The sequence below is a fragment of the Rhinolophus sinicus genome, chromosome 1 (genome assembly GCF_057876585.1).
Source record: "Rhinolophus sinicus isolate RSI-liver-muscle chromosome 1, RSI-T2T, whole genome shotgun sequence".
NCBI lineage: Eukaryota > Metazoa > Chordata > Mammalia > Chiroptera > Rhinolophidae > Rhinolophus > Rhinolophus sinicus.
This window is the reverse complement of record NC_142501.1, coordinates 145,322,984-145,337,493: the sequence shown is the minus strand read 5'-3', so window position 1 is coordinate 145,337,493 and position 14,510 is coordinate 145,322,984. Positions and strand designations below refer to the sequence as shown.

The 14,510-nt window shown below is 35.7% G+C and overlaps 1 protein-coding gene across 14 annotated transcripts in view; it reads right to left on the bottom strand.

The window, feature by feature from the left end:
- EXOC1 (exocyst complex component 1) overlaps positions 1-11,698 on the bottom strand; it is a 50,227-nt gene extending 38,529 nt beyond the window's left edge. For 6 of the 14 annotated variants that reach the window (XM_074324521.2, XM_019740154.3, XM_074324522.2 and 3 more), the window contains exons 1-4: positions 11,535-11,686; positions 7,064-7,197; positions 4,330-4,460; positions 1,356-1,515 (exon numbers count right to left, since the gene is read on the bottom strand). In XM_074324521.2, the coding sequence (XP_074180622.1) occupies positions 1,356-1,515; positions 4,330-4,460; positions 7,064-7,187 (415 nt within the window). In that variant the 5' untranslated portion in view covers positions 7,188-7,197; positions 11,535-11,686. Of the gene's footprint in view, positions 1-1,355; positions 1,516-4,329; positions 4,461-7,063; positions 7,198-10,826; positions 11,102-11,534 lie in introns of those variants that run through there. The other 8 variants (XM_019740155.3, XM_019740150.3, XM_019740156.3 and 5 more) reach the window with 5 other exon arrangements.
- Between the last annotated feature and the right edge of the window lie 2,812 nt (positions 11,699-14,510).

Here is a 14,510-nt window from a genome sequence, read left to right as displayed (position 1 = left end):
GCAATTTCAGATATTTCAACCTGACAGAATAGAAGCGTCTATTTTTAATTGTTAATATACAACTTAGGATGAATCTAAGTTTCCTAATACATAATTTAAGACAAATCCAAGGTTTTTTTCTTAAAAAGAGAGGGCAACAATTCTGTTCATTTGTATACCAGCTGTTATTTCAACTGCTTCCTTCGAGATAAAGAATACAACACAAATTGCATCCACAAGGCACAAAGAACCATTTTCTTACAATGTTTGTCTTCATGAAAGAAATTTTAAAAGAATAAAATCTCGTATTTTCAAAAATCAACAGCAGAGTTTTTGTCTCGTAACACAAAATAATCCTTAGGAACGTTCCTGAAGATATACCAATCAAAATTATCCTAATTAACTTCATGTCTAATGAAGGACTTTATTCTGATAACACAATAATAGTTAATATTTTTTTGAGTACTTGCTATGTATCTGGCATTGTTCTCATGATGTTCATATACTAATTTAATCCTCACAACAGTGCTACGGGGTGGATACTATTATTATCTCTATTTCTGAGACATGGAAAACTGAAACACAGAATAACCCAAGTTCACAGAGCCAGTAAGTGTCAAAACTAGGATTTGAACCCAGGCAGTCTCACTCCAGAGTTGTGTTCTTAACCACTACACCTACACTCTCCACAAAATTACAGCTACAAAGATATTCATCTCACACATTTTAAAAATAAGCAAAGATTGGAAAATTGAAACTAAATGATTAGTTAAATGAATTATAGTATATCTATACAATGGAATAATATGGTGCTATTAAAAATAATGTTGGGTAGGGAGAGGGGTGGTACATGAGGGTAAAAAGGATCAAATATATGGTGATAGAAGAATAACTGACTCTGGGTGGTGAGCACACAATGTGATACATAGATGATGTATTACAGAATTGTATACCTGAAACCTATGTAACTTTAATGACAATTGTCACCCCAATAAACTTTAATTAAAAAAAAAATAATGTTGGGCAAGTATTTAATAACATGAAAAATGTTCGTGATATGAAAAAGGATGTTAGGAAACAATGTAAATTTCTTTATTTAAAAATGCATTTAAATATGCATGGAGAAAAGTCTAGAATAATATCTAACAAGATGTTAACAGTAGTTACCTTTGAGGACTAAGTTTAAACATGATTTTTATTTATTTAATTTAATGTATCAATTTTCTATAATGAAGGATCACTTCTACAATAAAAGTTATTTTGAAATTACTTTATAAAACAGGTAATTCAATGTTCTTATTATCTTAAATAATGTCAAATTATATAATCAGTTACAGATACACTTGTTTCACATGTATATTTTTATTTAACTTTACCTTCCAAAAGCTGTGAACTAACATTGACAAAATCAATTTTCTTCCGGAGATAGCGCTGATTCAATTTCCAAATGCATGAAATAAATGCATTCTTTTCAGCAGTGCTGCTGGCAACCCATTTATATATTTTTTCAAAATGTAAATCAAATTCAGGATTTTCCTGAAATAAAAATATACAAAAGAGAATTTTTTTTATCATATGCCATTTTCAATATTGTAAAATACATTCTTTCAAAAAAACAAAAAGTTGAAGCTGTTCTTAGAAAAAAATCATCACCATTAAAAATTAGCTAAGTGACTTGCACAGAATGGCTCAGAAAATTCAATTTATAGTAAAAACTCTGTCTACCTCCCAAAAGAAGCTGGACAAAAAACAACACAGAGTTTTGGTAATTTTCTTCCTATCCCCCTTAAGTCTATGAGTAGAAATATAAGATGTCTACTTAACAACGTTGTGTCTCAGCTTCCTAGTCTGTAAGATGAAAACGGTCTCTACTTTTGATGTGGACCTAATTTTTCTTTTTAAATTGCGTACGGGGTTTTAAAGTTATACCTTTGCTTTGATAATGTACTGCTATTCATAACTGTGATTTGACACTAATTCCTTGATAAAGAATATATCTTCTAATTATAACATATGAGAAAAAAATACAATCTATATTCTGGTGTGGTTTTCAAGAACAAATCAGATAAAAAGCAGGGACTGCTCCTATCTATTTTCAATTCTAAACATACAGAATGATTAAAGGTGTTTCAAACATCAAAAAGAAGCTCAACTGATGTGAAGGAATTGCCCTATGCTCTCTGTGAGTCTCATGAGCCACATTACCGGAATAATTTCATGCTAAGTCTCCCTTGAATGTAGAACCACTTGACTACTATATAAAAAGTTAAAACATATGGATGTATACTTTTCTCCACATCCAAGGAATTAAAAAATAGATTCAAATGTTCTTAATGTTCTACAGAAGGCTAATTATATTCAATTAATTTAAAGTATTATTTAGGGGGAACAAAATGTAAATAAAGACTTTAAAGGCAAGGGAAGTTGTATCAGACTTTTACTGTGAAGACATGGAATAATTTAGGGACTTGACCTGTGGTACAATCATATTACAGTAACATGGAACCACTAATCAGTTTAATTTATATCTCAATAAGCAGAAAAGTAGTTGCATTATTACTTATAACAAAATCTAAGAATATTGGCAACTAATACGAAACTTGATGGGAAATGGTCTCTTCCCTGGGAATATTTCCCATAATGCCATAAAAAAAGCTGAGCGCTCCAGTGTCAACACTCACACAAATCAATGTGTGATAGTTAGGCTAATGTATAAAAATGTTAGGCTATGTATAAAAATTTTATGTTTTATATCCATATATAGCATACACATACCAAGGTGCCTACGCAAAATGAAAAAAAAAATCAATTAAGCAAGTCAGCAATGAGGCATCAGCTATAAGAAAACATTCAAATAAGCATTCAGCAAAGTTAGCAAATTATGCAAGTCAATGGGGTTGCAAAGTGCAAAACTATTGAAGGAAGAAAGGCTTTTTAATAAAGGTGTGTTCCTAAAAAGCCCTTGAAGTATTTTCTCTTAAACAGAAACCTACCAAAAGGTCTCTACTCTTGATCTTTCCCCATAGTAATAGAAATCACTTGTTAAATAATTTATTCAATTGTTTATTAAAAATCCCATGTAAATTTTCTTTCCAAACACATACACACACACAGACTCAAACCACCTGCCAAACCCTATTTTCATATTTTTCTAAAAATTGGGTGCTCCTTAGGGATGAAGCAAAGGCTCAGTTTGCCGAAAATACTTAAACGAATTCTCTATATTTGAAAGAAATCTGAATTCTACAGATATGCAGGACTCTCCTTAAGTTGTTTTTGCTTCATTGAAAAATTATTTGGCACCTGACAATGCTGCCTGTCATTTTGTCTAGCTTTTAGTTTCTCACAGGTATGTACCAGGGTAAGGGTTACACCAGAATTTTATGTTATCAGATTGCTCTACAAACATAGTTTTTACTTCTTTGTGTCTTTGTAATAAATGGGTGAGACTTATAGAGTTAAAGCAAAGAACACCTATAATGACATTAACGTAAACCTTGCTATTAGCCCCATCAACAGTGCAAGCGGATTTAGTAGCTGCATTCAGGAGCTGCGGAGGTGACTTTGGGCCGCAGAGAAAGATGAGGGCAGCTAGAAATGGATGAGAAGGAGAAAGCAACTAACTTAACCTGCAGAGTTCTTTGAAGAAAGGGTATTGCTATGAAAAGCCTTGAATTGTCAGGAATAAAGGTGGTCCTTTAACATGATTATCATCTTATTCAACTGACTTGGAGTTTGAATATGGCTTAAATGAAAGGTATAAGGTTTATATTCTTCCATCTTATTCTTTAAATTCCTTAAAATAAGCTGTGTAACTCAATACCACTTCCTTTACTTGAGCCATAAACATCAGACCATGGCTTCAAAAGGCCAACTTGGCTGCCTCAGCTGGTGACTCTACATTAATTCCTAAGTACTAAGAAAGACTCACTTTGGTTATACTATATGTGATTTTGAACTAGGTTTTACCAGAACAATGATTTTTTAAAAACCACTCACATAACACACTACTTTAAAATCTGTACTAATTTACAGAATTTATACTAAGCAATCTTGATCTAAATATGGAAATGTAGAGTTGAGATCATTTTGCTCTAGTTTATGTAATTTGTGCACAAACATAATTGTAGCTCAAAAAACAATGAAACAAAAAATACTATGTACTTATTTTTAGTAGTCTGAGAGTGAGGAAGGGAGAGTAGAAGGTTGATTAATACACTTTAGACTAATTCTTGGTTAGTTAATGGACGAAACCAACAAGATGTGATCATTTTAGAAGGCACAACACTATGTGATACAATGAAAGACACTTTTTCAACACAGGTCAAAACCTAAAAGAACCCAACATACTTTAATAGCATCCTTGGCATCTACGACAGCAAGGTCTCGAAGGGCCCACGCAATCTGCCTTTTGTAGAAATCTCCTTTATCAGACTTCTTGACTTTAACCACCTTCACCTGCACAGGGCGTTCAGTTGTTACTGTTGAGTAAAACACACACTCTCATTAGAACTCTCATTCATTGCTGGTGGGAATGCAAAATGGTACAGCCCCTTTGGAAGACAGTTTGTTTGTTTCTTACAAAACTAAACATACTCTTAATATATGATTCAGCAACTCTGCTTCTTGGTATCTACCCAAGGGAGTTAAAAATGAACTTCTTCACAAAAAAATGCCCGTGGACATTTATATCTGCTTTATTCATAATTGCCAAGATGTCCCTCAGTAGGTGAATGGATAAATAAACTGTGGTACATGCAGACAATGGAATGTTATTCAATACTAAAAAGAAATGAGCTATCAAGCCATCAAAAGACATGGAGGTACCTTAAATGCATATTCCTAAGTGAAACAATCAATCTGAGAGGGCTACATACTGTATAATTCCACATATAACCTATATGCCATTCTTGAAAAGACAACACTATAGAGATAGTAAAAAGGCCAGTGGTTGCCAGGGGTAGGGAGAAATATGAACAGAAAGAACGCACAAAGGACTTTTAGGGTAGTAAAACGACTCTGTGTGGTATTATAATGATGAATATATGTTATTATACATTTGTCCAAACCCACAGAATGTACAACAGTAAGAATGAACCCTAAGGTATAAACTGTGGACTTTGGGTGATTGTGATGTCAATGTAGGTTCATTCTTGGTAACAAATGTACCACTGTTGTGAGTGGTATTAATAAAGGGGGAGGCAATATATCTGTGGAGACAGGGGGTATATAGGAAATCTCTTCACCTCCCTCTCAATTTTCTTGTAAACCTAAAAGTGCTCTAAAAAATTAAGTCTTAGAAAAACGTATTAATGCTAATAAGTTATTACTATGATAATAACTTAAAAATCAAAAAATCTAGACATAAAGAAATATCTAGGAATAAATACAACAACATATGTGCAAAGCCGTTAAAACTATGAAACTTATTGAAAGCTTTTAAATCCATAAACCTTACTGAAAGACATTAAAGAAGACCTAGAGAAATGCAGAACTGTACCATGTTCATGGATGAGACTCAATTATCATAAAAATGCAAGTTCTCTCCAAAGTGAACCACAGATCCAAAACAATTCCAATAAAAATCCCAACAAATTATGGAACTTGACAACTTGATGCTAAAATTTAGGTGCAAGAATAAAGTATCAAAACAAGACGAAATAAAAACCAGATATAAGAAAGAATCCAGAAACAGATACGCTCACACTCATCACTACACATATGGACACAGGTAAGTTAAAGACTAAAATGTGAAAGGTGAAATTACAAAAATTTTAGAAGTATAATAATAATAAGATAATAAATATAATAAGATAATACAGGTGAATACGTTTATTACTCTAGGGAAAGAAAGATATCTTACATAAGAAACAAAAAGGGAAAGCCATAAAAGAACAGATTGATTAATTTGATTTCATTAAAATTATAAATTCCATTAAAAGGCATCATAAAAAGTGAACAGATAAGCCACAAAATAGGATCTACATAACCAACAAAGTATTAGTATCCAGGTTATATAAAGAACTTAAAGAAATTAGTAAAAGGACAACAAACACAATAGAAAAATAAGCGAAAGGCTTAAAGAGGCAAATTTCTTAGATAAGGAAACGAAATGGCTAATAAATTCATGAAAAGAGGCTCAATCTCATTATTAAGGAAATGTAATTTAAAACCACAACAAAATACTATTTCATACCCACCAGACTGAAAACAACAACGTGTCAAAACCAAATATCAAAACAAAGTTTTGAGTAGAATGTGGAAAATACAGATTGCTTGTGGGAGTGAAAACCAGCACAATTATTTTTGAAAACAATCTGGTATTAGAGCTGAAAATCCACATGCCCATGACGCAGCAACTCCACATTTACCTACAGACCCCAGAAAATTGGTGCCTGTATATACCAGAAGACAAGCACAAACTTGTTCACAGAAGTGCTATCTGAATAGCAGAACCTGGGAATAAACGTCATGTTCATCACTAATCAGATGGGTGAGTAAAGTGTGGTACTCTCAGAGAGTGGAATGCTACACAGCAGTGAAAATGGAAGAATTATGGCTATATGAAACAACAGACAAAAATCACAAACATGAACATCATGTTGAGTGGAAAAAAATCACAAATGAATACATGCCCTATGATTCAATTTAGGCAAAGTTCAAAGACATGCAAAACTAATAATATAGTATTTGCTACTACAAACATACGTGGTAAAATGTTAAAGAAAAGCAAGGAAATAGAAAATCAAACTTCAGGATACTAGTTATCTCTTAATGAGGGAGGGAAGGGAATGGAACAGGGGAGGGCACACAGGAAACTTCAAAGGTAATGGTAATATTCTTCTTATACTAGGTGGCGGGTATACAAGTGTTCACGCTATGGTTAGTCTTCACACTTTATATATTTACGCTATAGAAATTCTTTTGTAACTACTCAACATTTAATTAAAAACAATTTTAAAAATGAATTTGTTGGCTCATTTTTCCAATTACAGAGACAACGAGAATATTTAAAACAAGGAGGAAAAGTTCCCGAGGGAATAAAAGCATGCCAAACAAGAACTTTTTCTTACTAAATACCCACCTGTGGCACACAAAAAACAATTCTTTTTCTTTTTTCCTGCTTTGCAGACATTGACGATACTCAGCAGGCGTTCATCATTTGGTGTAAAAATGTCTCTCTGTAATGCATGCTTGATTGCTGTCATCTTTATTCAGCTGAAAAAAAATCAGAATATAGGTATTAAGTTCATTTGCAAAACCATTCTATCTTATTGTTCCATTTACGATTAAAAATAATTTATGGCTAATAAGCATAGGGAGAAATGATTTAATACATTAACACACATACATGATAAAAATAAAAAGCTGTATGTTTGGAAAACAAATTAGAGAACCAGTACTTTCAAATTCTAAAATTTTTGGAAGTGCTACCCAAATATTGTAATACAAAAAAAGAAAAAGAAAAAAATTTAAAACCCATGCTCAACCTTTTAATATTAAATTTCCTATATAAAGAACACTTACAACTCAACAATAAAAAGACAAATACCCCAATTAAAAACTTGGCAAAAGATGTGAATAGACATTTCTCCAAAGATATACAAATGACCAAAAATCCCATGAAAAGATGCTCTACATCATTAGCATTAGGAAAATGCAAATCAAAACCACAATGAGATACCTACCACTTTACACCAAAATGACTAAAATTAAAAAGACAAGTGTTGGTAACGATGTGGAGAAAAAGGAACTCTCATACATTGCTGGTGACTGTAAAATGGTGCAGCCACTTCAGAAAACAGTTTGGTTGTTCCTTACAAATTTACATATGGAGTTACCATGTAATCCATTAATTCCACTCCTAGCTATATACTCAAGAGAACTGAAAAAATATGCCCACACAAAAACTTGCACATGAATAGTCAGGGCCGCTTTATTCACAATAGCCAAAAAGTAGAAACAACTCAAATGTCCATCAGCTGATGAACTGATACAACAAAATAAAATGCAACCCACATGGTAGAATATTATTTGGCCATTAAAAAAACCAAAGTACTGATACATGCTACAACACTGATGAATCCTGAAAACATGATACTAAGTGAAAGAAGCCAGTTATTAGGTTGGTGCAAAAGTAATTTCGGTTTTTATAATTATTTGTAACCTTTTCAACCGCAATTACTTTTGCACCAACCTAATACAAACGACCACATATTTTATGATTCTATTTACATAAAATGTCCAGAGTAGACAAATCCATAGAGACAGAAAGATCTGTGGTTGCCAGGGGCTGGGGGCAAAGAGGAATGAAAAGAGACTGCTAATGGGTGTGGGGTTTCTTTTTTGGGTGATGAAAATGTCCTGGAATTAGATAGTAGTGATGGTTGTATGACCTTGTGAATATACTGAAAAACACTGAATTATATACTTGAAAAGGGTGAATTTTATGATATATGAATTATGTTTCAATATAGCTGTTATAAAAAATAGGTTTCTACTTATCTTCTTTTTCTCATATAATTCAAAGCTTTTTAAAATGACAACTTCAGTTAAATATTTTTTAAATTTCTTTTCAATTTTATTTTTTGAATATATATATGTGTATATATATATATATGTGTGTGTGTGTGCGCGTGCATGCGCATGGGTGTATTATTATTTTCCAAAGGAAATGTAGTATTTCATATGTGTGAGCTTGCTTAGGAAATCCTACTTCTAACACCAAATCTATGGGAAAATAAATTATGAGTTTTAAATAAATGACTTACAATGAATTTTTATAACAAAATGACACTTTTGCAAACTAGGTATCTCCTCTATTTTTCTCAATCTGTGAAAATTCGATCTCTGTTCCAACTCAAAAAATTGCTTTTCGCACAAAAATCAGATCTTCCCTGTTTCACTGCATCTCAGCCTTTAGTCCTCCGACCTCCCTCTCCTTCCTATTCTCTTTGCCCATCTGGCCTCCAGCTTAATTTCTTTTCCAACCTAGCCTGGAAGCAGTATTCATTTCTCTACACCCACATTTTTATTATTACTCCTTCAATTATTTTGCTCTGTTTGTAGACCAGTTCTCCCTGTTACAAATTTCCACTCTCCACATCTCTTGGGCTAACGAATGCTGCTTAAGAAGGCCATATGTCCTTCTTCACTGCATTCCTTACAAATGTCTAAGACCAGTCAAAGCTAAACTTTCAGTGTTGCTCAGCAATTCTTGAACATTTCCGTCAATGATTCCTCTTCCTACTCCCCATCAGTGTTGTTGCAAATCCTTATTCTTTCAACCCCCAACTCCAGTGTCTACCTCTTACTTCTCTGCAAATGAACTTCACCATTTACCCTGCAGAGAATATAGAAGCCATGAAGTACAATTTTCCCCAATTGCTTTCCTCTCCCTCTCTACATCTTCACTCCATTCTGCCTATTACAAAATGTCTCTGTTATTAATTCTTCAGTATGTTCTACGGTCTATACATTATGTTAAAAGCTCTACTTCATTCTATGCCCAAGCTACACAAGATACTGGTCAGTTTACTTTCCTATCTCTGGGTTTTGTTCATGCAATTTCATTTTCTTGGAATTCTTTACTCCCTGGGAAATCCCAACTCATCCCTCAAAAGTCCTGCTAAAATGTTATCTCTTCTGTGAAGCCGTCACACACACAAAAACAATAATTCCCTTACTACTGCTCTAACATTTCCTCTCTACTCTGCTAACATACCACTTTTAAACGATATTTTCTAGTTAATTGTATGGAAAGTAGCTCCTGGTAGGCAAGGACCATGTCTTACTTATCTTTGTATTACTAGAACTTGGCAAAGTTCTAGTTTGGCAAAGACGTAGCAGGCATTTAATAAATTAACCAAAATAATAGTACCAAATAACATGGTAACTGCTGCTTCTCTAAGATTCCCCCTTTCCAACTCTCACATCTGTAAGCAAATGTCCAGGTTCAAAATCTGTCATATTTGATTCTCCTTCTCCATTGTCAACATGAAATTTGCTACCACATTCTGTTGATTTCGCCTCATCTACACATAATTTGTCCTTCCATTCTGTTCCTACTGCCAACACACTAACCCAGGTTCACATCAACTAGATTTAACACTACAGTATCTGACTGTCTCTTTGCAAGCTTCCACCACTCCAAGTCCCTCAACAAACAAGTAATAGTAAAACAGCTTTCATCACAACATGCTCAACGTTTCACTAAAGTTCCCAAATACAAACCTCCCACTCCAAACCCTCATTCATTCTGGTGTTTAAATCTTTGCTTAGGTGCTTTTCCATATCCAAACCCAAATTACACTTCATGGTTTATATGAAGTTGATTCAATAAAGATCTTCATCCAAACTGATCTCTCCTCTCAATTGGTACAGCACTTACTGTATTAACTAATCAATCAAGCACTTGCTGTCTAATTGCTTCATGAATCTTGAGTTTGTGGATCTCAAGAACTTTCTTGAAAGAGAGAGACAGAGAGAGAGAAGTCCAGGAGGAGAGAGAGACACTCGGGCATAGTTTTATGTTCTTTCTTAGTAGGTACCTAACAAATACCTCTTGAGGTAATCTCAACTGAATAGCAAAAACTGGTCAAATGAATGTTAGTGGTCAACATTTACCACACAGTCCCTCCTTGGTTAAAAGTATAACAACTGATTGTATAGTGGGGGGGGGGGGGGGGAGGCCTGGGAAATACCTCATAAAGGAGTTAGGCATAATGAGGGCCACTATAGGACCCCCATTCATTCAGTGAATACTGATGTCTACTAAGTGGGAGGCACTGCTCTAAGTTACAGTGGTGACTAAGACAGACATGTTCATGAAGACCCATCACACTTACATTTTAAGGGAGCAGTGATTAACTCTACAGGCTTTAGAGTACTTTTCTGTGAAGTCAATGAACACGTCACTAGAGATCCTCTAAACCTAGCTTCCAGATTTAAGAATCCATGTCTGACCACATTCCAGAGGCAGGCACACACGGCTTACTCTGCGTCGGTTCCTGTTTCCTTACATTCAGTTGGACCTCACACTGCGTGACAAGTAGCTGGTCCATGTGAGTGCCTATGTGGGTTGGGCCCCGTGGGCTCTCAAGACGTCTCAACGCGTGGAGCCCTGTCATCCACAAGAGAAAACTGTGCACGGACACAGGGAAATGTACGCCAGACATTTAGAAGGAAATGTGCATTTGGACAAAGGAGAAGGCACTGTCACGCCCTCCTCTCCCGGTCCACGCCGAAGAGCAAATGATCAGGGCCGTTTTGCCCAAAACAAACATGGTTGCTACGGGCGGATCCATAAAGAGGTCCGTGAGGATTGTTCTCCCAACCCCCAGGACAGCAAATTGCCGAGGGGTGCTACGAGCGGGCTTTACGCCTTCCCCAGACAGGCGGGGAATGGAAGGGACGGCTGATAACGGAGGGAGAGGTAGACCCCGGGAGAAAAGCCACTAGGGGAACTGAGGAGCCTCCTCAGACCATGGCGCCAGCCAGTCCGCTCGTCTGTCCGCCGCCGCCGACACTACTGGCAGCCGCGGCCCAAGGCTTACCGCAAGGCGCGACCCAGCCAGGCTGGGCCCAGGCGGCTGTTCCAAGACAGAGACGAGATGCGGCGGGGGCGGCCACCGGATACTAAGATGTGCCCCTCAATGGAAGGGTGAACTGGAGGCAACCGTTCTGCCACCACTTCCCATATCCGGCCACGTGACAAACCTCTACGCCGGAAGTCTATCCGGTGCAGTCGGTGATAGGCGTGGGGAGGCGGGACAAGGTCTCCCCGGAGGAGGGCGTGCCAAGGACAGACAGGGGCGGGGCCTCTGTCGCTGGGAAACTGACCTGGGACCTGGAAATTTATTTTATTTTATTTTTAGTTTTTTAAAGTTTATTGGGGTGACAATTGTTAGTAAAATTACATAGATTTCAGGTATATAATTCTGTATTACATCATCTATAAATCCCGTTGTGTGTTCACCACCCAGAGTCAGTTCTCCTTCCATCACCATACATTTGATCCCCTTTGCCCTCATCTACCACCCTCCTTCCCCCTTACCCTTTGGTAACCACTAAACTACTGTCTGTGTCTATGAGTTTTTGTTTCTCATTTGTTTGTCTTGTTCTTTTGTTGTTTTTGGTTCATATACCAAATATCAGTGAAATCATACGGTTCTCTGCTTTTTCCCTCTGACTTATTTTGCCTTGCATTATATTCTCAAGATCCATCCATGTTGTCACAAATGTTCCTATATCATCTTTTCTTACCGCCGAATAGTATTCCATTGTGTATATATACCACAACTTCTTTATCCATTCATCTATCGAAGGACATTTTGGTTGTTTCCATGTCTTGGCCACCGTAAAGAAAGCTGCAGTGAACATTGGAGCACACGTGTCTTTATGTATAAATGTTTTCAGATTTTTTGGGTAGATATCCAGGAGAGGGATTGCTGGGTCATATGGTAATTCTATTCGTAATTTTTTGAGGAACCTCCACACTGTCTTCCATAGCAGCTGCACCAGTCTGCATTCCCACCAACAGTGTATGAGGGTTCCTTTTTCTCCACAGCCTCTCTAAGACTTGTTACTATTTGTCTTGTTGATGATAGCCATTCTGACTGGGTTGAGGTGATATCTCATTTTGGTTTTTATTTGCATTTCTCTGATGATTAGTGATGTTGAGAATTTTTTCATATGTCTATTTGCCATTTGTATGTCCTCTTTGGAGAAATAGCTCTTCAGGTCCTCTGCCCATTTTTCAATTGGGTTTTTTTTTTTTGTTGTTGTTGAGTTGCATGAGTTCCTTGTATACTTTGGATATTAGCCCCTTATCAGAGGCACTGTTTGCAAAAATCTTCTCCCATTCAGTTGGTTGCCTCTTTATTTTGTTGATGGTTTCTTTTGCTGTGCAGAAGCTTTTAAGTTTCATATAATCCCATTCATTTATTTTAGCTTTTACTTCCCTTGCCTTTGGAATCAAATTCATAAAATGCTCTTTGAACCCAAGGTCCATAAATTTAGTACCCATGTTTTCTTCTATGCAGTTTATTGTGTCAGGTCTTATGCTTAAGTCTTTGATCCATTTTGAATTAATTTTGGTACATGGTGACAGAGAGCAGTCCAGTTTCATTCTTTTGTATGTGGCTATCCAATTCTGCCAGCACCATTTATTGAAGAGGCTGTCTTTTCTCCGTTGTATGTTTTCTGCTTCTTTGTCAAAAATTATCTGTCCCTATTTATGTGGTTTTATTTCTGGGTTCTCAACATTCTATTCCATTGGTCTATGTGTCTGTTTTTCTGCCAATACCATGCTGTTTTGATTATTGTAGCCCTGTAGTACACGCTAAAGTCAGGGAGTGTGATACCTTCCGTATTATTCTTTTTTCTACACTTGATCTTAGCCAAAAGGCCGAGAAGCAATTATTATTCTTTTTTCTTAAGATGCTTTGGCTATTCGGGGTCTTTTGTGGTTCTAAACAAATCTGATGATTTTTTGTTCTACTTCTTTAAAAAATGCCATTGGCATTTTGATGGGGATTGCATTGAATCTGTATATTGCTTTGGGTAATATGGCCATTTTAACTATGTTGATTCTTCCAATCCATGAGCACGGAATGTCTTTCCATTTCTTTGTGTCTTCTTCAATTTCTTTCAAAAATGTCTTATAGTTTTCAGCATATAGGTCTTTCACATCCTTGGTTAAGTTTATTCCTAGGTATTTTGTTCGTTTTTCTGCAATTGCAAAAGGAATTGTTTTTTGTATTTCTTTTTCTGAGATTTCATTGTTAGCATATAGAAATACAATGGACTTTTGCACGTTGATTTTGTAGCTGGCAACTTTACTGTATTCGTTGATTGTTTCTACTAGCTTTTTGGTGGCGTCTTTAGGGTTTTCTATATATAGCATCATGTCATCTGCAAAGAGTGATAATTTAACTGCTTCATTCCCAATTTGGATGCCTTTTATTTCTTTCTCTTGCCTGATTGCTCTGGCAAGGACTTCCAACACTATGTTGAAAAGCAGAGGTGATAGGGGACAGCCCTGTCATGTTCCTGAACGTAGAGCAAAGGGCTTCAGTTTTTCACTTTTAATTATGAGATTAGCTGCGGGTTTGTCATATATGGCCTTTATTATGTTAAGCTATTTTCCTTCTATATCTACTTTATTAAGTGTTTTAATCATAAATGGATGTTGTATCTTGTCAAATGCTTTTTCTGCATCAATTGATATAATCATATGATTTTTGTCCTTTATTTTGTTTATGTGATGTATCACATTGATGGATTTGGGTATGTTGAACCATCCTTGTGCCCCTGGGATGAACCCCACCTGGTCGTGATGAATAATTTTTTTAATGTATTGCTGCATTGGATTTGCTAGAATTTTGTTTAGGATGTTTGCATCTGTATTCATCAGAGATATTGGTCTGTAGTTTTCTTTTTTTGTGTTATCCTTAGCAGGTTTTGATATCAGGGTAATGTTGGTCTCATAAAATGAGTTAGGGAGTACTGTGTCTTCCTCAATTTTTTGG